The sequence below is a fragment of the Camelina sativa genome, chromosome 4 (assembly GCF_030686135.1).
Source record: "Camelina sativa cultivar CO46 ecotype springtype chromosome 4, ASM3068613v1".
NCBI classification, from domain to species: domain Eukaryota; kingdom Viridiplantae; phylum Streptophyta; class Magnoliopsida; order Brassicales; family Brassicaceae; genus Camelina; species Camelina sativa.
Genome location: NC_141883.1, coordinates 7,823,576 through 7,846,519, shown reverse-complemented (window position 1 = coordinate 7,846,519; position 22,944 = coordinate 7,823,576). Strand labels below are relative to the sequence as shown.

Genomic DNA, 22,944 nt, shown 5'->3' with positions numbered 1-22,944 from the left:
TATCTAAATCAAACGAGATCCACTAAGAAGACCAATACGAATTCAAAAAACATGTAGCATGTCGCATTTAAGAACAAAGATGAGACATTCGATTTATGGAAGTGGTATCTCACACTGCCACAATCGGAGGACATTTAATAAAAATAACTTACACAATTTTGCTCTCATTCACAAAGAGCACATCTTTTAATTTAAACAGCACATATCCTGGCCTTAAGATATTTTCTAATTTTTTGAATTTACTGTTATATAAACAAATAATATTTATTAGGCTCTGATTTGTGACGGCTGTTATTTGTGGCTGTAAATGTTTTAATTCTAAAGACTTTGACTGTAGAAACTTTGACTGTAGAAACTTTAACTGTTAAAATTTTAATACTGACTGTTATTTTTATTGTATGTTTTTCATAAATATAAATTATGCTAAGAATATATTTATGTGGCAACATAATAAATTCTATCAAAAATAAAAATTTTAAAAATAGAAAAACTCATAAAAATGATTAGATCAAGATTTTCAACAAATTAAAGATATAAAGATATAAAATAATTGATTATGGGTTATAATAGTTATTGATGCAAAAATTATTATGAAAAATAGATCTCAAAATAATAGAAATAAAAAACCTATTTTAATAAATCATTTATGATAAATTATACATAGATTAAAAAAGAATGTTTCAATCATCAGGGAAAGTAAGATAGAGAAAAATAAACTACAGCTTTATTATTATTTATTTTTTACAGCAAAAAAGTCTCACATTTGTGACTTAAAAAATCTGTACGTACAAACTATAAACAATAAAAATAGACATAATTGGTAAAAGTTTGGCTTTTAAGACTTTAAATTGATTAGTAGAGAATTTTTTCCGGCGATGAGGATCGGTAAAAATGTTTTAACATATATCAGCAAAGTTCTATGATCTATCCAATTACTGATGATGACCAATTTATACTACAACCTTTTGCAAAGAAATCAGTAAATATTTTTATAAATATTTTTGAAAAATTTATGTATAATTATTTGATGTCTGTTTTTTTTTTTTTTTCTATGTTCTTTTTGCAAATAAATCCGGTAAGGATTGGCTATGAAATGACTGATTAAGCAGGTCTAAACATAACACTGAAATTTTCTAGGCTTCAAGCAATGATCTTTCGTGGGAAACTCTCGTAGAGATGAGACTCTGTTTCCCTATTAATATTATGATATTATTCGTTTAGAAACGATGACTTTTTGGTGTAGTAATTAGTTTTCTTCTTGATACACGGCTGAGCAATGTTCTGAATCTTCTGGTTAGCTAAATAAAACACAAAACATTCATAAGATGGACGAGATAATATAACACTACAATTCATAAAACACTACAATTCTTTCCGACTAGATAATATATAGTCCAACATGTTCCCTTCAAACTCGATGCTCTTCTTCACCATTTTCTTCAATCTTTTTCTTCTTCTCTTTCTCTGCATCCATCTCTGCTTTCCTTTCCTTTTTCCTTTGCTTCTCTTCCTCTTCTTCTTTCTTCTGCTTCGCCTCTTCCTCGACCTTCCTCTTCGCTTCCTCCTTCTCTTCCTTCAGCGCTTCAATCAACCGCTTCAAACAAGTCTCAGCTCCTTCCTTTTCTGATTTCGGCAACAGGTTCTCCCCAACATCCGCTGGTGTCATCTTGATTTCTTCAACCTCAAGCAACCTCTTTATCTCTTCAAACAGCTCACTCTCTTCAACATCCAAATAGTTCTTGGCCAACACCTTGAACGCTTCGAAACAGCAATACGACATCTCTATATGCTTATCCATTCTTCCTTTCCTAATCAAAGCCGGATCTAGCTTGTCCACAAAGTTTGTAGTGAACACAATGATCCTCTCACCACCACAAGCTGACCATAACCCATCAATGAAATTAAGTAGCCCTGATAAAGTAACTTTACTCTCTTTATTCTCACCTTCGTTTTTAATCATCTTCTTCTCAATCATGTTCTTATCATCTCCATCTTCCTCTTCCTCCTCCTTCTTCTTTCTCTGTCCCGTGAGGCTAAGAGAACAATCTATATCTTCAATCACAATAATCGATTTCGCCGACGTCTCAATCAACAACCTCCTCAGATGTGTGTTATCCTTCACCGTTGTCAATTCAAGATCGTAAACATCATAATCCAAGAAATTAGCCATTGCAGCGATCATGGTCGATTTCCCAGTCCCGGGTGGTCCAAACAAAAGATACCCTCTCTTCCACGCTTTGCCAATCTTCTTGTAATAATCTTTACTCTTACTAAACTTAACCAAGTCGCTCTTGATCTCTTCCTTCTTCGTCTCCTCCATAGCTAGAGTATCAAACGTAGCTGGATGCTCAAACGTTACATGACTCCACTTAGTGTTGTTTCCGTGGTTCTGTCCTGGAGTATTCGAATAAAGCTTCCTCTCTCTGTTCTTAAGCTCTATCGTCTTCCCTTCTCTCATAACATGGTCAAGATACTTCTTTATGATTACTTCTCGGTCACGTCTATGGAACCTCAACATATAAAACCTCTTCTCATCAGCTTCAGGGTAAAACGAGAACGATTGTCTACTAGCTCCTTCTTTCTTCGACTGCCACCAAACCCTAACGCCCTCGAAATCGTCAGTGATCTCTTCCTTATCATCCATGCTCAGAACAAGAGATTTGCTTCCTTTAGTTGTGTTGGCTTTAAGCTTCTTGGCTCGAGCAGATGAGTCTTTGCTGAGGTAGCTCTGGATCCCCAAGTAAGCCTCGCTTCTCTTGAAATGCTCTCCGCTGTACTCATGGAATGTTATTTGGATGTAAGGGTAGAAGAGACCGAAGATTCTATGAAACAACGGTTCCAAGTTGTCTCCAAACTGAGGGAAGAATTGTTTGAAGATTGTGTATACAAACATGAGAGTTGCTAGACCAGAGCCTGTGTTAGTCCATAACTGACCCATCGTTGCCATTTTTTTTTTCTTTTTCTTGTGAAGCTTTAGTTTTGAGTTATTGGTGAAGAAGATGGTGGAAAGAGGATGGTGGTTCGGATACATTAAACTGTTAATAAATATACTTGAGAAGTCTCTATCAACAATTCAACATTATATTATTAATTGTTATGTCGTACGTCTGCGCATGCACATGTGACAGGAAGCTACCTAATGACGAAACTTATATGGAAAAAGTGCATTACAAAACAAAAAAAATCGAAAAGACAAGGAAATTGCTTGGTTTAAAAACTCAAATGTGCTTTTTCTACTATCAGTTCTTTATAATATTTAATACTAGAAAATAGCCCTGGTTTATGTATGCATTATTAACTTGAAATTAAAAAATGAAGTTTCTATTCAATTATATATGAAATTTACAGATGTAATTGTTAATATATGTCTTGAAAAATAATATTCATAATACTACGGTTCAACTACAATTTATAATATATATATATATATATGTAATATATTGTTTCATAGAAGAGTCAAGTTGAAGTACATATTAGTAAATATTTTTGATTACAATATATTGTTGAAATTATTTAAACAGTATGTTACTATAATAATAAGACCATTACTTATAGCAAAGTCAACTATATATGGTATTTTCGTTAAATAGTTAAGATAAATTATAAATTATATTTTTTTATTTTTGAAAAATAAAAAACTGATAAGTAGTATAGGAAAAAAAATAAGATCTTACTTAAATTATTTTGATAGATAATTTTATGTTGTCCTATATATTAGTTTTATTGTCATCATCTAAAAGTAATAGTTAACAAAAAATATTTTTATATATGATAACTCAATTTTAAAATATTTGTTAAAACAATATCAAAACAAATATTTTATAATATAAGTTTAACCAGTTTTATAAAAAAATCATTGAAAAGAAAACTGTGTGAAATTTAATATATTTTCTATATATTGTCTCTATTTCTAATCATTTGAATATAAATAGTATAATTAACAATAAATTAATTTTTGAAATTATTATTTTCTGTTATATCAAAGGGTGATAAAACAATTATGTTATGATACCATTATGTTTTTTTAAGTACATATGTTTTAAAGACAATCAAACTGTAACTTATAAATTACTATTAAATACAAATTTGAGTTGTGTCTTTAATACAATATATATGATTATTGAATATAATGTGAGTTTTTTCTATATTAGAAAATCTTTTATATTTTTAAATTAGTCTATTATAAATTAATTTGGTTTCAGTTTTTACTTTGAAATGTATGAAACCATTTTATAGTAATAGGACAATTAGTTACAACAAAGTTAATTAAATTTTGTCTGTTCGTTAAATAATTAAGATAAATTAATTTATTTATAATTTATTTTTTTTTGGAAAAAAAAACTGATAAGTATTCTAAGAAAAAAAGGTGTAAGACCTTACTTTGATAGATAAATTATGTTGTCTTATATATTAATTTTATTTTCATATATAAAAGTAATAGTTAACAACAAAAAATTTTATAATATGATAAGTCAATTTTAAAATAATTTATTGATATGATATCACAAAACAAATATCTTATACTCTAAGCTAAGTCTAACTAATTTTTTTATAAAATTCATGAAAATAAAAGTGTGTCAAATTTAATATAAATATGTTTTTCTTCTATAAATTGTCTCTATTTCTAATTACTTTAAAATAAATAGTATAATTAACAATAAATTAATTTTGAAACTATTGTTTTTTATTATTTCATGGGGGAGATAAAACAATTATGTTATCATACCATTTTTTTTAGTATATATGTTTTAAAGACAGTCAAACTGTAACTTATAGAATACTATTAAATACAAATTTGAGTTGTGTCTTTAATATATTATATATGATTATTGAATATAATGTGATATATGTATATATATATATATATATATATTAGAAAATCTTCTATATTTTTAAATTAATCTATCATAAATTAATTTGGTTTCAGTTTTTACTTTAAAAATATGAAACCATTTTCTATTCTTATTTGGTTTCAATTTGTTTATATTTTTTTGTTGGGTTGATCAGTATTTTTTTTTTAAGTTCTATGGTGTATGATTTCGTTATGAAATATATTAGATGCTAAAACTAAAAAATGTAAGGAATATATTTTTTGTAACAATGTTGAAAAAATTTTTAAGAAAACAAACTATACAACAATTATCTTTTTTTTAACAAACTATACACTACATAAGATACAAATAAAATAAAGTCAAATAAAACAAAATAGAATGTTAAATTTAAAATTAACCAGAATGACATATGTCACAAAAGTAGAGTGCCAAATATCATACTGGTAGGCAAAGTTAAAAAAAACCTTATTTTATTATATAAGATTTACAAATAGACAACCCTACTACTTTGCTAAATGAATCTTACGTGTACTGCATTGTTTTTATTACATATATTAACTTTTGTAGTGGTTGAAAAGCATTTTGATAACTAACTTTCATAAAGAACAAGAATAGGATTGGATAATATCTAAAATTTCTTAAGCGTTTGGAAGTTAGTAAGGCATCAATCTAAAATTTCGTCGACTAGCTCGAAATCAAATTGAGCAGTCAATACATCAATAACGCAGAAATAAATTCATAATAAATCTTAAGTGTTTGGAAGTTAGCAAGGCATCAATCTAAGTTTTAAAGAGTTTTCTTCTTTTGAATTTTTTAAAGGTATCCATTAGAAACTTAAGATTCTTCTTGGTCGTCAATTAAAATGATAGAGATATGTATCTAATAAAAACAAATTTTGTTGAGTTCTCGTGGGTTGTGTCAGAAATTCAGAATGTTTATGAATTATGAGTTTCCTTGAAGACGTTTGTTTTTCTAACGTAGTACGACTATTATGATTATAAGTTCAAGGTCCAATTTATACGGTCACAGATACAGACAATTGATGAGTTAGTTTAGGTCCACTGACTCGAAAAAGAGAACGTCTCTGATTGGACGTTTCCTCTCTAATTTCATAGTTCTCAGATTCAACATGGAAAATGTCTAAAACAAAACTTGAAGGCATGATCATGGGCTGGGTTGGTCCCGAGCTAAACCTATTATGATTTTTGGTAAATGGTTGCATGATATTGAGTTTGTTCTCATGGGAATTAGATTATGGTGATATGTTCTTCTACTAATCTCACAAAGATAACGCATATCTTATTATATAAAGTTTGATTTTCAAAATTAATTATTAATAGGATCATGATACATATTGATGTGTCAACATAATTATTATTTTGACTTATCATACTAAACCAAGTACTATGTCTATATTTTGCAAACAATGATCAATAACCAAAAGTTCTTTAAGTGAAAAATGTGCAAAGAAAAACTGGGCTAATTAACATCCTAATTAGATGCAAAAGTGAAATCATAACCAGACTGATAACCTTGCAATATTTATTTAACAGCCTACTTTTCTTGCACAAACTATTGTAGACGATGTTAAAAAATAAAATTGAAAATTCACTTCAATTGTACCATATAGTACATATACCTTGCAATTTTTATTTAGTTTTACAAAAACTATTACTAGCTAATTAGCATTCTAATTAGATGCAAAAGTAAACTGAGAAATCAAAATTGTAAAGATAATCAGTATTACACACAAAGATAAGATGTGAACTTTTATATTAACACGAAGGTACCTATTTAATTCAAAATAGCTATTACAGTAGCATCAAACTATATAAAATACTAGAATCTCATCGGTTAAATACTTAAATGATGTCATTGTCAATCTCCCTGTTGTGAATTGGTCGTGTCTTTGATTGTCTTTGAATACTTAAAAACGAGTTCTTATAGTTAGTTTCTTATGAAGCTTCTTGATTTTAGAGGAATCGTATTGTGGCGTTGTCTTCGAGTTGAGTTGTTCACATATGAAACGTCTAAGTCTACTGCAAAAGACTCTTGCGCACCAGAGGGTTTTTAAAGAAGATTAAGCTAACCCGTAGGCCCAAGCCCATCTCACTTAACATTTTTTCACAATGACGTCAGGTACCTAGAGTAAACTGTGTCGTTTTGAGATCTGGTTCTAGCGTGATTCTGTCTCAGCAATTTCTCTTTTTTTTTTTTTTTTTTTTTTTTGTGTTCTTTGTTCTGTTTCAAGTCTCTTTTTAAAGTCTTTCCGAGCGAGTGTTTGAATCAAGTATGAGATATAGTGAGTTTATCAACTATATACACCGTAAAGAACCGTTCTCAACTCAGAGTTTATAAGTTTTTCATATATTTTTTTCAAACGCTAGCTGCAAGGTTTAAGACCATTAATTAGAGTACCAACACAATGTAACACAGGTTGGTATGGTAATGGTTGCCATCAAAAATGTATAAGATGTAAACTTTTACATTAATATTAAGGTACCTATTTAATTCAACAAGTTTGATCTTACAAGCTAGATTTGAACTCAAAGCAGCTAATGAAGTTACATTATCAAATTAGGAGAAGATCATTGGTTTTAAATTTGGCTAATCTCCTTGCTGTGTTGTCCATCGGCCTTCAAATTTTGGTTCCAATTGATTATCTCCAAAGCTCTGATCAAACCATTGAGTGAGCCATCAACTTCAGTTTGAAGATCTTGCACCATCAGATTCTCCGCAACATCAGCTGGTGTTATTTTCATTTCTTTAAGCAAAGATTCGATCTTTCCGAACAAGGGATGTGAATCAAGATTCAGATAGTTCTTGGCAAGAATCTTGAAAGCACCGAATGTGCAATAAGCCTCTCTAATCAAAGCTCTGTCAAGTTTCTCCAAGTGATTCGTTGTAAACACAATGATCCTCTCTTGCCCACAAGCTGACCAAATCCCATCTATGAAGTTCAATAAGCCTGAGAGTGTAAGCGCTTTCTTCTTCTTCCCTTCTTTATCGCCTTTCACGTCTTTACCGTTCCTTTCTCCAGTGAGATCCAAGGAACAGTCTATATCCTCAATCACAATGATGGACTTACTAGTCGTTGATATCAACAGCTTCTTCAACTCCCAGTTGTTCTCTATCGAAGTCAACTCAAGATCAAAGATATTATACTTCATCAGATTGGCAATAGCCGCAATCATCGTAGACTTACCTGTCCCTGGAGGCCCAAACAACAAGTAACCCCTCTTCCAAGCTTTCCCGATCCTATCGTAATACTCTTTGCCATCTCTAAAAGCCAAAAGATCACTCAAAATCTCATCCTTCTTCTCAGTATCCATCGCCAATGTATCAAAAGTTGCAGGATGCTCGAAATCAACACTAGTCCATAGACCTTTCGTATGATGCTTCCAATGTAAACTTGGATTATTCATATACACCTTCACCTTCTTCTTCCTAGCCTCAATGGACCTCCCTTCTTCCATAACGTAGCTCAAGTAAGAACCAGTGACAACATCCCAGTTACGTCTATGAAACGTAAGCTTACATATCTTCTTCCCTTTAGCACACTTCAAAATCTCCCAACACATCGTCACACCTTCATACTCCTCTTTGATCTTAACATCGTCCCTTTTCAAATCCAAAGACGTGTTCTCCTTCAGCTGGTTCCCTTTGAGATTCTTCACTCCAGAGTTAACTTTTGCACCAAGATAGGTCTTGACAGCTGCGTATGCAAAGTTGAATCTACGCTCTTCGATTTCGCTGAAACTGATGTGAGCATAAGGGGATAAGAATCCGATGATCTTGTCTGAGAGTTTCTTGAGAATGGGTACTCGTTGGATTGCATTCAAGAGAAGCTGCTGGATCTGTCAAGGGAAGTATCGCTTGAGAGTTGACCAGACGAAGAAGATACCAGCTATGTTTGATCCAATCATTGTCAGGCTATTTCCAAACATTGGCTTCACGATCGATCCCATCAAGATTTTGATGATTGGTTTCCTGGTTTTGTGAGTTTGAAGGGTTTGATCTTCTCTCTTTTTGGTTTGGCTCATAATCTCTGATTGTGTTGTGTATGTGTTGTGTGTCTCTCGTTCTCTCCCTTATGTAACAGAATGAAGAAGGTGGAAGAGTTTTTTTCTAATCGCTTTCTAATTCATGGCTCTGTATTTATTTTGTATCTTTGCCTATTCTTGATAAGAAAATAGTACATATAATATCTTCCTACTAAAAAGGTTTCTTTTTGGTCAAACTATTTTGACATTTTTAGGATAATTGATGATTTATCAAATGTTATAAAGGATTTATTTGCTTAATTACTTTACATTTTTCTTTTTTATTTAATGGAAATCTTCTAGACTTCTTTCTATAAGTTACTAAAAGTTGACCGCGCTACGCGCTAAAGTGTTATTATGAATTTATAAGATTTTGTTATGTTTTTATTTATTACTATTATTTTTTATGTTTTTACTTCTTTATATTGTGGTTTATGTGTTTGTTGGTTGATAAATATTGTCTTTTATTTTTTTTTGTTTTTTGGATGGGAAGTTTTATTTCATTATGATATGGGTGGAGATTTAGAAATGGTTATTGTAAACTCTAATACGTAAACCTATGCCTAATAGAAGCCATTTGAACCATAATTTTCGCATGCCATCCATGGGCGTAACCCAACATAGTCACTTCAGTCCATTGATATACACACCTAACTCGTATCCTTGTATTGTTCATAAACTTATTTTTTTTTCTTCCAAAATGTCATTGTCGTTTCGCCCAAATAGGTAGATTCATATAAATTTTTTTACATAGCCAAATTTTATTATTTACTATTTTCCTGTTTACCAAGTTTTCTAAATTTTTATCTTTATGTACACTTCAATTTCATATCTTTTTCCAACTTGCTTTGGGTACGAAATTGACTGAAAAATTATTCAAAAATATTTTTGTAATATTTGCTTTAATAATTGAGATGTACCACTACGTCATACCAAGATTTTCAAATAATCTTTATTTTGCTTTTTCTTTTATCAAGTTATTATATATTCATCACAGAAATATTCCTATATAGCCAAGTAAAAATCACAACAAATTTGTTCACAAGTAAAACTTTTAAAACTCACAACAAATTTGTTCATAAGTAAAACTTTTAAAAATCTCACAAATTTGTTATTTAATGTAGATAATGTCTAAGCTACTCGTGATTGGTTAACAGAAGCTGGAGAGTGGAGGAGTCGAGTGGAGATAAATTATACAACAGCAAAAGAGTACTTTGTTGTCAGACCATGCAGTAGTTTATGATAGGACTGCAGAGAGAGATGGTTCCTTGGGGAACAAGCTATACATCTTTTCATATCTTCAGATTCGCCACAGAGAATCTTTTGTTGATTCTATTTGAGGTCATATAACCAAAGACCAAGAAACATTGGTTCTACTAATTGGTATCATCATTCTTTTACAATATCACGACAACAAAATATCAAATATATCGCAAGACTACTACTAGTATGGGATAAGTCGTCGGATCTAAAAAGTCTGATTTACCGGAGATATGAACATCGACACAATACAGAAACCGAAGAAAGGTTTTGAAGTATTCGAACGTTCAACACTTCTTTAAGATAGCAGCTATTTGCTGTTAGGGAAAATTAGAGACATTACCAAGAAAAAACATTAAAAAACATGTTCTAAGATTAAACTTAAAATACTCAATTACCAAATAAACTAAAAACATTAAGCAAATGAATCAATCAGCCACCGTTTTAGTTCAGCTTCATCCTGATTATGGTTTCAATGTCTTCTTCTCTTCTTCCTCTGCTTTCTTCTTCATCTTCTTCCTAGCTTCCTTCTCGTCTTCTTCAGCCAAGTTCTTAGCTTTCTCCTTCACTTCCTCCAAAGACTTAACCAAACGCTTAAGACAAATCTCTGCATCTTGTTCGTCAGATTTTGGCATCAAGTTCTCAGCAACATCAGCGGGAGACATGTCCACTTCCTCCACCAATCTCTTGACATCTCCATACAAGTCATGTGACTCAATCTCCAAGTAGTTCTTGGCCAACACCTTAAACGCTTCAAACCTACAATAAGACATCTCAATATGATTATCCATTCTTCCTCTACGTATCAATGCCGGATCAAGATTATCCACAAAGTTCGTTGTGAACACTATGATCTTCTCTCCACTACAAGCTGACCATAACCCATCAATGGCGTTAAGTAGCCCTGACAAAGTAACCTTGCTCTGCTTCTTCTTCTCAGCTTCCTTGATCTTCTCCTCTATATCCTCTTCTTCCTCATCTTCCAAGTTCAACTTCCTTCTCTGTCCCGTAAGATCAAGAGAGCAATCAATATCTTCAATCACAACAATAGACTTCCCTTTTGTTTCTAAAATTAGCTTCTTCAACTCTGAGTTATTTGTCACTGTCGTTAACTCAAGATCATACACATCATACCCCAAGAAGTTAGCCATTGCCGATATCATAGTCGATTTCCCTGTCCCGGGAGGTCCAAACAAGAGATAACCTCTCTTCCACGGCTTCCCAACCTTCCTGTAATAATCTTTCCCGTTACTAAACTTGATCAAATCCTTCTTAATCTCTTCTTTCTTCTCAGGATCCATAGCCAAAGTCTCGAACGTTGCAGGATGATCAAAAGAAACGTTGCTCCAGTTACTTCCTGATCTCCAAGACCACCAGTCTTGACTCGAGTTGTTAGTGTAAAGCTTCCTCTCTCTCTTCTTCAGCCCAATCTCTTCCCCTTCTCTCAAAACATGATCAAGATAAGTCTTTGTGATCATCTCTCTGTGACGACTATGGAAACTCAAAGTCATGTACCTTCTCTCCACAGAACCCTTATCACGGTTCATACTAGACTTGTTCCCGTTCTCTGTCACGCTTGAAGACCACTTCACCTTCACACCTTCGAACACATCTTCAACTGTCTCGTGATCGTCCAAGCTCAACACCAAAGACTTGCTGCTTTTAGATTCGTTGGCCTTTAATCTCTTTGCGAGAGCTGTTGATTTTGTGGACAAGTAGTTGCGTATGGAGTCGTAAGCTTTACTTTTCTCGAGACCTTCTCCAGAAGACTCGTTGAACTTGATATGAACAGAGCTCGAAACCCATCCCATCAACTTGTAAACGTATCTCTCGACGTGGATTTGGAGATGGTAAGGAAATATTTGTTTGTACATCGCCCATAAGAACATAAGACTCGTCATAGTCGAGCCTGTGAATCCCCAACTCGATCCTGTCTCAGACATCTTTTTTTTTTTGTTCTGTTTGTTGGTCTTATCTCTCTTTAACCACTCACTCTCTATTTATCGAGTGTCTCAAAAAAAAAAAAAAAATGCCACGAAATTTTAATTGTTATTTTAATGAAACAATATATATTATATTTTGAATTCATATATATATATTTTTTTCATGTTCTTGAGTACGAATTTGACTAAAAGTATTCAAAGATTTTGATTTATTTGCTTAAATCATGAAGATGCTTTGAGTTTGAAGGTAGGCGTGGGGACCAAAATGATTCTGAGTTCTGACCACAATTCTGGAGCAAGTAATAAAGCGTTCGATGTTGAATATAGAGTTATGGTATTATGTACAGAGTTATGGTCTGTTGGGTACTCCCTAGTCACAAGCTTCCCTAGTCACCTACTTTTTTTTTTTTTTTTTTTTTTTTTTTTTAATTTTCACGTGAAGTTGGTTTAAATTTGCATTAGACGTGTTGCAATATTTTTTCTTGTTTTCGTTTCAAAACACTAACAAAACGACAGTTCTTTTTTTTTTTGAACCTTAAAAAAATTGTTGTATATAGAATATAGTACGACACTTTACCGTTTTAAAAGTCTGCACATCTATGTATATGGGTTTCCAACCGTGTATGTAAATTGTAAACCGTATATATACAAGCGTATTTTAGAAATATGTGATGAAATGTTGAGTTATGTGGTGAGTTTGTTGTAACAATATGATTCATTATGTGTCAACATTATTGATTTGTGATAATTTTGCTGTAAAGGTTTTAATTATATTATTTAAAGTATTAATTTAGTTATAACAATAAATGAATATAAAACTTTATTAAACATTTATATATATATATATGATGCATTATGGCATTATGTTTTTGAATTTGTTTTTGCGGATTGTGTCTTTCTCATATCTTCATCAATCTTATCTTAAAATTACAAAATTTCATAAAGTTGCAAAATGATAAATCTTAATAGCTTTAGTTCTTAGTACTATTACCAAATAAAAAATGAGTCGTTGTTCTCGCAAGAGTATATTCAACAGAGTAAATCGACAAGTTAACCGTTAGCCAAAGTATCCGAACGAGGGAAGAATAAATCTCAACAAAGAAATGCAAAGGTATACAGAGGCATAATAGTAACCCATCCACAATAATATTCATCACTTCGTAAGAGTTGACCGAGGCATGGTCTAACCTCTTCAAAAGTGAAAAATCACAAGCTTAAGTAGAAAACAAGTCAGAAAACGTCCTTAGAACCCATATAATGTGGGAGGGGCAAGCGAGCCAACTATCACGAGTTTTTCTATGGCTCTTCAGGAAATTGATTTAAGATATCAATTAGCTGCTGCATGTCAGGAAATTGATCTTAGTCCTTTCTTGAAAGTCAGATCCAACAAATACTCCAAATTCAATTAGCTAGGTCTGTATAATTCAAAAAATCTTGTCAACACCTAAGTCCACATTTGAGTAGGTTTTATATATCTAACTCCAAAAAGGTTACCCAACACATGATCCTGGCTAAAACAGTACTCCAACCCATTCATTATGATGATCTCACGAAAGCCATGCCTAGTTTCAATCATCCTTAAACTGGTTTCTGTTATTATAATAATTAACTTACAAGTGTTAGTAAAAGTTTGAAAGAAAGTTTTTTTTCAATTATATTAATTGTGAAGTGTTATTTGTGAAAGTTGCTTGTGGTTGGCTTGGCTCTCTGTTGTCGTCTGGTTGTTGCCTAGTGAAAGTTTGAAAGAAAGAAACACTTTATTAAGAAATATAATATAGACTCCATAAACACTATTGTCTTAAAAAAGATTTTTTTAAAAAAAGTTCTGATTATATCATACAGTTTTGTTTATCAGTTTGAAAGACAGTTTAGTGGTTATACTACAATACTAATTAACTACTTATTACGTAAAACGTGAGTCGGTGAGTGCTAGTCTTAGGTATATCCTTGAATAGAATTAATAATAAGGAAAAATAGATTTTTGGTTATTCTACTTTCTTGTTATCTCCGTATTTCTGTCAAAATTTTCAAAAATGGTATAAAATCTTCGCATTTGTTAGGGATAGATCCACACTCCTTACCAGAAGATTCGGTCCATTAAAGCCCCAAATAAACCTTTAAAGAAAGAGGGGTATTTTGGTCTTCTCGGGGGACGAACCGACACAGTTTCCTATAAATACAGACGTTCAGTGTCCGTAAAGAGAGATTGGCCAAAAATTAGGAAAGAAGACGAATCAGAAGTGTTGATTTCCTCGTTCAAAGCTTAGAATCGGCGAGCTCGCAGCTCGTCCTTCACCTTGCCTTTTTGCTATTTTAGCTCGTCAAGCTCACTTTGTAGCCCGTTCTTTTTGTGCCCCGGCACCGATTAATAAAGATCATTTCGACTCCATTTTGCCTAACTAAACATTCTAATTGTGACTGATCTTAGCATCAACAATTTGGCGCACCAGGTAAGGGGAATCAAGTCGAAATCTTCTTAAGGATTTGAAGAACGGATCTACTACAGTTGGACGAGATGACTGGAACTACGAACGAAGGACACAAAGAAGCGGAGTCGTCGGGTGGAACGATCACCCCAGGAACAGATCAGGCAGAGCCTACGATCCTTCCAATTCCGAACGCTCCAAGAAAAACCGTTACAGTCGAGAGCCTAGAGACATTTGTCATCGCGACAAACCTGACGAGCCCACCAAGCACAGTGGTGACACATAATCCTGCACAACTTGCCCTGCACAACAATCAGCCTGTCTCTAGGATAGACGAGCTATTTCGCGGAATCTTAACACGCCTTGACCAGCAAGAACAGCGAACCAACACTCGACTAGATGCGCTCACCGCGGCACAAGTCAGTTCTCAGGAGGAAATCAACCACCTCCACGCTATTCAACCCAACCCGGCGAACCTCCTCCCAGTCGGGACGATGGTAGGACCACAAGTGCAAGCTAGTGAGCAAGAGCGCCACCCTCTCACACATGTCGACGACCAAACTAGTAGGGCAAAAGACGCAGAGCTAACGACAATCAGAGAGAATATGCAGGAAATGGAAACAATATTCCACAGAGTGATGAGCAAGGCACCATAAGTAGACCTGGTACTCGAAGCAACACAACGAACTCCATTCTCAAAAAGACTCATGACCACGCCGGTACGACGACTGATCAAGCCAAGACTAGGCTACTACGACGGAACTGCCGACCCGCGAGACTTCCTGCGCACGTTTGGGGTATCTCTCGGCCCTCTGCAATTCAGCCCGGAGGAGTACGATGCCGGAGCATGTCAAGTCTTTGCCGAGCATCTGACAGGCACTGCTCTCAGTTGGTTCTCATGGCTCCCATATGGGTCGATTGACAGTATAAAGGACCTAATAACCGAGTTCTTGAAGCAATTCTCGGTTTTGATGGAGAACAAAAAGTCCCACGCCCACGTCTATGCCCTGACATAGAAACGTTAGGAATCGCTTCGCTCGTTCAAATGACGGTTCAAGGAAGTCATCTTCAACGTTTCATTCCCTGATGCTGCGGCAATCGTCGCACTCAAGAACGCCCTATGGTATGAGTCTCGTTTCAAGGAAGAACTTTCCTTTACACACGTGGAAACCATAACCGACGCATTGATCCTAGCAGCAAAGCATATTGAGCTCGAAGAGGAAAATGTCGTCAACGCTAAGAAGCACGCAGTGGCCAAAAGCACCCCAACCAAAGAGCCAACGGTCGTAGCCCCAAAGGTCGAGCACACCGTGCCCAGACAGCATTTCATTCGGAATCAAGATCGGACCTGCCGGACCTTCGCGATCGGCGACGACGCACAACAGAAACAACCATGGAACGTCTACGTCCGAAGAGAAGGAGGGGAAAGCAGCGCGACCCAGTACTGCGATTACCATCAAAGCTCCACTCATGCAACCGAGAAATGTCGTTACCTCCAAACGATCTTGATGGAGCGATACAAAAAGGGTGTAATAGTCGTCGAGTCTGACAGAAGCAAGATACCCCGACCCGGGAGAAGCAATTCTAAGCGAGGAAAAACTATTGCCCGTAAGTTCGAAAGTAAAGATTCCAAAATTCTCGACGACCAAAGTGGGGACAAGCTAGAGATACCAACCGACGTCACCCATTAAAAGCGACCTCGTACAGATTGTAAACTCGAGCAACACCCACCACAGCTGAGACGACGGATAAACATGATCATGGGAGGTCTGGCGAGGTGTAATGACTCAATTAGGTTGATAAGGGATTACACCAAGAAGGACAAAATGAAAGTCTTGGCCTCCCAAGATCGATTCTGTAAACACACCGATATCCTTCGACAATAGCGACCTAGAAGGGTTAGACCTGACACATAACGACCCGTTAGTCGTCGAGCTCCTCATAAGCGAAAGCCAAGTCACAAGAATCCTGATCGATACTAGAAGCTCGGTAAATGTGATTTAAAGGAATGTCCTGGCACAAATGGAAGTAAGCGAAAGTGACATCATGGCAGAATGCCATTCGCTAACCGGGTTCGATGGGGACTTTCTCATGTTAGTTGGTACGATAAATCTACCGATCTTTGTCGGTGGAACGGCTCGGTACTCTCGGTTCGCCGTCATTGATAAACCTACCATTTAGAACATCATCCTGGGAACCCCATGGCTCCACAAGATGCGCGCTTTTCCATCAACATATCATTAGTGCGTCAAGTTTCCAACCCCGAAAGGCGTATACACATTGCGTGGCAACCAACAGAGTTCGAGAGCGAGTTTCCTGATTGAACACAAGATTCGTACGGCAAAGAAGTTATAGCAATCAAAGCAACGGGTCTGCGACGACAGCTCGTCCCCGACCAACGGGAAGCCGACTCCAATCCAACAGGGCATCGCCGTAACAGAAGAGGTTAACCTTGAACTCAGTGAAGTCTTGCTCCTATACATCGCGGTCTCAGCATCAACCATCAGCAGAGTACTCGTCAAAGACGACCGCGGAGAACAACGACCTATCTTCTATGTAAGTAAGTCACTTGACGACGCCGAGACTCGCTACCCGACGGTCGAAAAGGTCGCTCTCTCATTCGTCACCGCGACGAGAAAGCTCCGACCGTACTTCCAATCACACACCATCGCCGTCCTGTCCAACTAACCCCTGCGGTCTATACTATACAGTTCGAGCCAGTCCGGAAGATTAACCAAGTGGGCAATCAAGCTTAGCGAGTATGATATCGAGTTCCACACCCGCCCAGCCGCTAAGTCCCAAGTGTTGGCCGAGTTCCTAATTGAACTACCATTGGAGGGAACCGAATCTGCACCTACCAATCCAGCAGATGGGCAGTGGACCCTACATGTCGATGGAGCATCCTCTCTCCTAGGTTCCGGGGTAGAAATTCGTCTCACGTCTCCGACTGGGGAAATTCTGGAACAGTCCTTTCGTCTCTGTTTCTAGGCAACCAATAACGTTGCCGAGTATGAGGCTCTCATCGCCGGACTCAAACTCGCCAGCGGAATGCAAGTTAAGTGCATTCGAGCTTTCTGCGACTCTCAACTCGTCGCCAACCAGTTTAGCTGCGAATATGAAGCTAAAAGCGAGCCAATGGCTGCCTACCTCAACGTCATAAGGATACTAACCAAACAATTCGATGAGTTCAAACTCGTCAAGATACCCAGAGGAGACAATGCTCCAGCTGACGCTCCTGCAGCACTCGCATCAACATCAGATCCCGACCTTCGCCGAATTATCCCGGTGGAGAGCATCGATACGCCCAACATCAAAGGAAATCAGGCAGAGGCCTGCCTCGCCCTTCATCAACCAAACGAAATCAGGACAATTTGGAAAGCCGCAACCTCGCAACGACAGTTCGAGCCTCCGTCGCTTGATGATACAACAGACTGGCGAGTCGAGATTCGCTCATACCTCACCGACGGGGACATCCCAACGGATAAGTGGGCTAAACGACGATTAAAGACAAAAGCTGCACCATTACACACTGATGAAGGATCACTTGCTTCGGTGGACTGCCTCAGGAGCGTTACTGTTGTGTCTACACGGCGACGATACGGAGCGGGTCATGATGGAAACCCACGAAAGGGCCGGAGGTAACCATTCAGGTGGACGAGCCTTGGCACTACGAATCAAGAAGCACGACCATTACTGGCCAACAATGATCTCCGACTACGAAAGGTTTGTAGCCAAGTGCGAGAAATGCCAACGTCATGCGCTCGTCATCCATCAGCCAACGGAACTTTTACGTGCTGACATAGCCGCGTACCCGTTCATGCGCTGGGCGATGGATATTATCGGCCCGCTACTCACATCAAAACAGAAACGTTATATTCTCGTCCTCACCGATTACTTCACTAGGTGGGTCAAAGCCGAATCTTATGCCAACATCGAAACCAAAGACGTTGAGCTTTTTGTATGGAAATATATCATATGCCGCCATGGCCTGCCTTATGAAATAGTCACCGATAACGGCTCGCAATTCATTTCTTTACAATTCGAAGACTTCTGTGCAAAGTGGAGGATCAAGTTAAGGAAATCGACGCCAAGATACCCACAAAGAAATGGGCAAGCCGAAGCGATGAATAAAACCATACTTGACGACCTAAAGAAAAGGATGAATGCAAGGAAGGGTGCTTGGGCCGTTGAACTCGACGGGGTGTTTTGGTCTTATCGTACGACCCCACGACAAGCTACAAACTAAACCCCATTCTCCCTACCCTATGGGATGGAAGCAATGGCACCAGCTGAGGTCGGCAGTACAAGCCTTCGTCGAACAATGCTTGTCCAAGACACAACACTCAACAACCAGATGATCCTGGATAGGCTAGATGAGCTGGAAGAAGAACGCGACAAGGCGCTTCTACGAATTCAGAACTACCAACTCGCCGCGGCCAAGTACTACAACAAGAAAGTCGAGGCACTTTGACGAGGGAGATCTTGTCTTACGAAAAATCTTCGAAAATACCGCCGAGCCCAACGCCGGAAAAATGGGGGCCAACTGGGAAGGGCCGTATCAGGTGTCCAAAGTCGTCCACCCCGGTGGTTATAAGCTCATAACAATGAGCGGCGAGCCAGTACCCCGCTCTTGGAACGTCATGCATCTAAAGCGCTACTATTACTCAAAAAGAAAACGAAGAAACAACAAAGAGGGGCGACATTTGGCTGCGCATAACCCGTTTTCTATAGTTTCAATTATCCATGTAATGTGAACTACAAGCGACTTGATCCCTCATGATCGGGGGTACGTGGGCAGTCTCGTTTACGAGACACAGCTGCCAATAATATACTTTTCTTACGCTTATCAACAATCTGCTAAACGAGCAATTTATGTCGATTATCCTGTTCCGACATTTTACTTTAGCCAAGTCACAACTCGCAAATTGGGGGTAAGCCGATCCACGAATCACATTCGATTTAAATGGACAGTTTGCCGAGTCATTAATGACTCCACGTCCAGTGTTTCACTTAAGCCGAGTCGCAACTCGCAATTCAGGGGTAAGCCGATCCTCACGTGTCGCTCCTGATAAAAAAAAAAGAGATATAGCAACGAGTCGAGTTGCAAACTTGCACATCAAGGGTAAGCCAACCATCGCGCGTTGCACCAGAATAACAACAAAAGCATTAATATAAGAGCTGCGTTTTAAAAGTTAAAAAGGGGAGCCGACCCCCAACCCGACAAAAATTCAAAACGGGAGCCGAGCCCAATACGACACATACCAAAACAAAAAAAGGGGGGAGCAAGAAATGATTAAAATCGCTACTATCGAGCACCCCGCACAAAGATCCACTACTCAATCCCCAGGTCGGCGTTCGAGGGTTCGTCAAACTCCAGCCCGCCGATGGTCGTTGATAGACAAGTTTTCACCTAGGGTATCAATTCCCTATGCAGTTGTAGTACAAAGGCTTGTCAATCCAAATGGTTGTCTATTGCTAGCAGGAAGGATATGATCAGAACGTTACAAGTCAAGCCAAGCAGATATGGTTTTGATCTAACAGTCTTAGAATAAATGAAAGACAAAAATATAAACAAAGAAACCACACGACCTAAGCACTCGATGCAAGCAATCGAGTACAGGATCGTGTGGGGTGATCGAGTAAGCAATTAGGATATGAACAGCTCGAGGTATTACTCGATACAGGTTATCGTGTACCTGATCGGGTAAGTGGTCGAGTAATGAAGAAAATGCAAACAATTAAAATACGAAAGCTTCTAAGGATGAGGTAATCGATTCATTATTGTCAGTAAACCCTAACTCATCTAATCTCTTACTCAGAGCGAGTGAACACCAATGTAGAAGGAAATCTATCAAACATTTACAATCAAACTAATGCATCTTAACCGATCAAGAACACAAAATCATCTATCCCATCCCTAGAAACTTTACTACACTACTCGGACATAATAACAAGAAACATAACAACGAATAAGAGTGAAAATTGCATTATATTAAACGGTTGAGTAAAGTAGAAAAACGATAAAAACTATGAAAGAAAATGTAAAAACAAAAGGAAAAGTGTTTGAGTCCCTCAGTTCTCTCGCAGAAGCTCTCGCTCTCTGGTTTGAGGGTCTGCGGGGTGCTCGTTTGCGAGCTAGGAGAGGAGGGGGTTTATATATGGAAACCCTTTTGACCTAGTTTCCTAGACCTGCCTGATGGTCTACTCGATGGGGTACACGAGGATGAAATCGGGTTACTCCTCGGGTGGATCTTCGGGTTGTTCTTCATGCTCTTGGATCCTCCTCGATCGTGTTGGGGTTCGGACTTGTTCTGCCAGCTCGATGGATCCTTCGGGTACATGTTCGAGTTTGTCCTTGTTTTTCCCCATTTTAGGCTCTTTACCACCTGTTTTCATCTAAAACATGAAAATGCAATAATGCAACACCCTAAATGGTCTAAAAGTGAATTCTTACAGTTAATGACCTAAAAATACTAAGTTAAGGTTATGAACAATGCAAAATATGGACAAAAAAGGATGCTAAAAACATGTAAATTAGAGAGTTATCAGACCCCCAAACTTAAATCTTGCTAGTCCTCTAGCAAGGAAGTAAGAGGGTTCGGGTTGAAAGTGGGGACTCATAACCTTTATATGCTAAGCGAAGGATTCAAGCTATAGTCCTTAAAGATAGTTTAATGGTGCTAAGATCAATCAACATACTTACAAATATTTTTCTATGCTTATTACCACGCATCGATCTAATTCAACCTCCAACTAAAGATAGAGAACATCTCTTTCACATTCAATTAAGTGTTTGGCGAATTCTTGCAAATGGAAGGTGAATCAAGCTCAATCGGTTTCAAGGGGAAAACTTTTTAGTATGGTGGTTTCAAACAAATTCTTTGGGTGGTTTTCTCTCAAAAGAAGGAATGCTAGACAGTTGTGAAAACTATCTAAGATTGAGAACAATTTGGGCATAGAAAGCTTAACTCTTGATGATCTACCCTTTTCTCATTCACTTTCCTTTTTTATTTTATTTTGTCAAACCCCCTAGAATTAAATTATCCTCATCCTTGATTTTAACTCTCTCTTTTTTTTACTCCCTAAGGTTTAAACTTTAAACTTCCAGCTTTTTTTTTTTTTTTTCTTTCTTTGCTAGACTTCTAATATATATATATTCTTCTTTCTTTCTAGGAGACTATAGCATGATCTTTCCCCTTTTTTTTCTTTTACTTAGAGACTTAGAGCTAATTGATTCTATCCTTAGGGACTTTCTTTTTTTATTATTCCATAACCCAACCCCAAATAAACATACTAACCACCTATCTTTCAAAACCGAATCTATTAGGTAGTTCAAATCCTAACTTAGCTAAATCAAGAGGCAGTTCTTTGTCGTTCTCAATACTCTCAAGGTTTCACAACCTATAGCACAATGAAAAATGCCTCACTCAACAATTCACAACAATGTTTAAAAGAAAGGTTTGGGTTCATGGGTAGGACAAGCAATCGGGTTAAATGAAAAAGATTGGTAAAATGGAGTGCTAACCCGAGTTTAGAGTTACCATGAGCAAGTATTCAAGTTCCATAAGCAAGACAATTAAAGTTCAAATTAAATCCAATAATATAGAGATGTTCTAATGTTAAACAAGTGGAGGAAGCATTCAAAAGACACAAGGTTTTAAGCAAAGATTTTTCATTTTTTTCCAAAGATTGATCTAGCAACAATGAACTGTGACTCAGGGCTATAGCTTCAATCCTAAGGTTTAATTTTAAACAAGGTAGTTTTAATCATTGTCCCCTAAGATGCATATGCAACAATCCTATATGAAACAAACTAGACTCAATCCTAATATGTAAATGCAACTACATGAACACTTTTTTTTTTTTTTTTTTTTAAATATATATATTTTTTTTGGATTTTTCAATGCACATAGATGCAGACTCAAATGAATAAAACTAGCATGCAAAAATTTGAAATAAAAAAATAAAAAAATAAAACACAAAGTTAAATACATTCTAGAACCCTCCTCCAAACTTAAATTACACAGTCTCTGTGTAAATAAAAGTTGGAAAAAGAGTCCAAGAATCACACAAAATGAATTAAACTAAATGCAATGTTATATACAGGGGTCGGATGAAAGTGGTACGTTATGGGTTGGTGAAGAAGGAGGTTGCAGCAGCCTCCATACTCGCCAACGTGTAGCCAAGGTCGTCTCCGGCTTCAGCAGGTGCCGGTGTTTGCTCGTCAGAGAGCTCGGAAATACGCATGGACGACTTACTTGGACCAGCATCCGAGGTGTTGATCGAGGGTGGGATCGCGTAGCTCCTCGGGTAAGGTATCGGGTAGTACGACGGAAAAGAGAAAAGACTTTAAAATGGAAATTATATTTACAAACCTACCTTTGGGATTTCCTCCCAAGCGAGCTTCTTTATAGTCTCTAAGCTTGACTTTCAGTTCATC

The 22,944-nt window shown here is 36.7% G+C and overlaps 1 protein-coding gene and 2 pseudogenes across 3 annotated transcripts; all 3 read right to left on the bottom strand.

Annotated features, from left to right (window-relative positions):
- Positions 1-1,277: 1,277 nt before the first annotated feature.
- Positions 1,278-3,047, bottom strand: LOC104780090 (AAA-ATPase At3g28580). Its single transcript, XM_010504553.3, has one exon. The coding sequence runs from the start codon at positions 3,029-3,031 to the stop codon at positions 1,409-1,411; it is 1,623 nt and encodes a 540-aa protein (XP_010502855.3). The 5' UTR covers positions 3,032-3,047; the 3' UTR covers positions 1,278-1,408.
- A 4,234-nt stretch (positions 3,048-7,281) lies between these two features.
- LOC104783675 (AAA-ATPase At3g28570, mitochondrial pseudogene) lies at positions 7,282-8,975 on the bottom strand (annotated as a pseudogene). Its single transcript, XR_015596128.1, has one exon. The product of XR_015596128.1 is annotated as an AAA-ATPase At3g28570, mitochondrial pseudogene (transcript).
- A 1,364-nt stretch (positions 8,976-10,339) lies between these two features.
- Positions 10,340-12,093, bottom strand: LOC104780089 (AAA-ATPase At3g28510 pseudogene; annotated as a pseudogene). Its single transcript, XR_015596651.1, has one exon. The product of XR_015596651.1 is annotated as an AAA-ATPase At3g28510 pseudogene (transcript).
- Between the last annotated feature and the right edge of the window lie 10,851 nt (positions 12,094-22,944).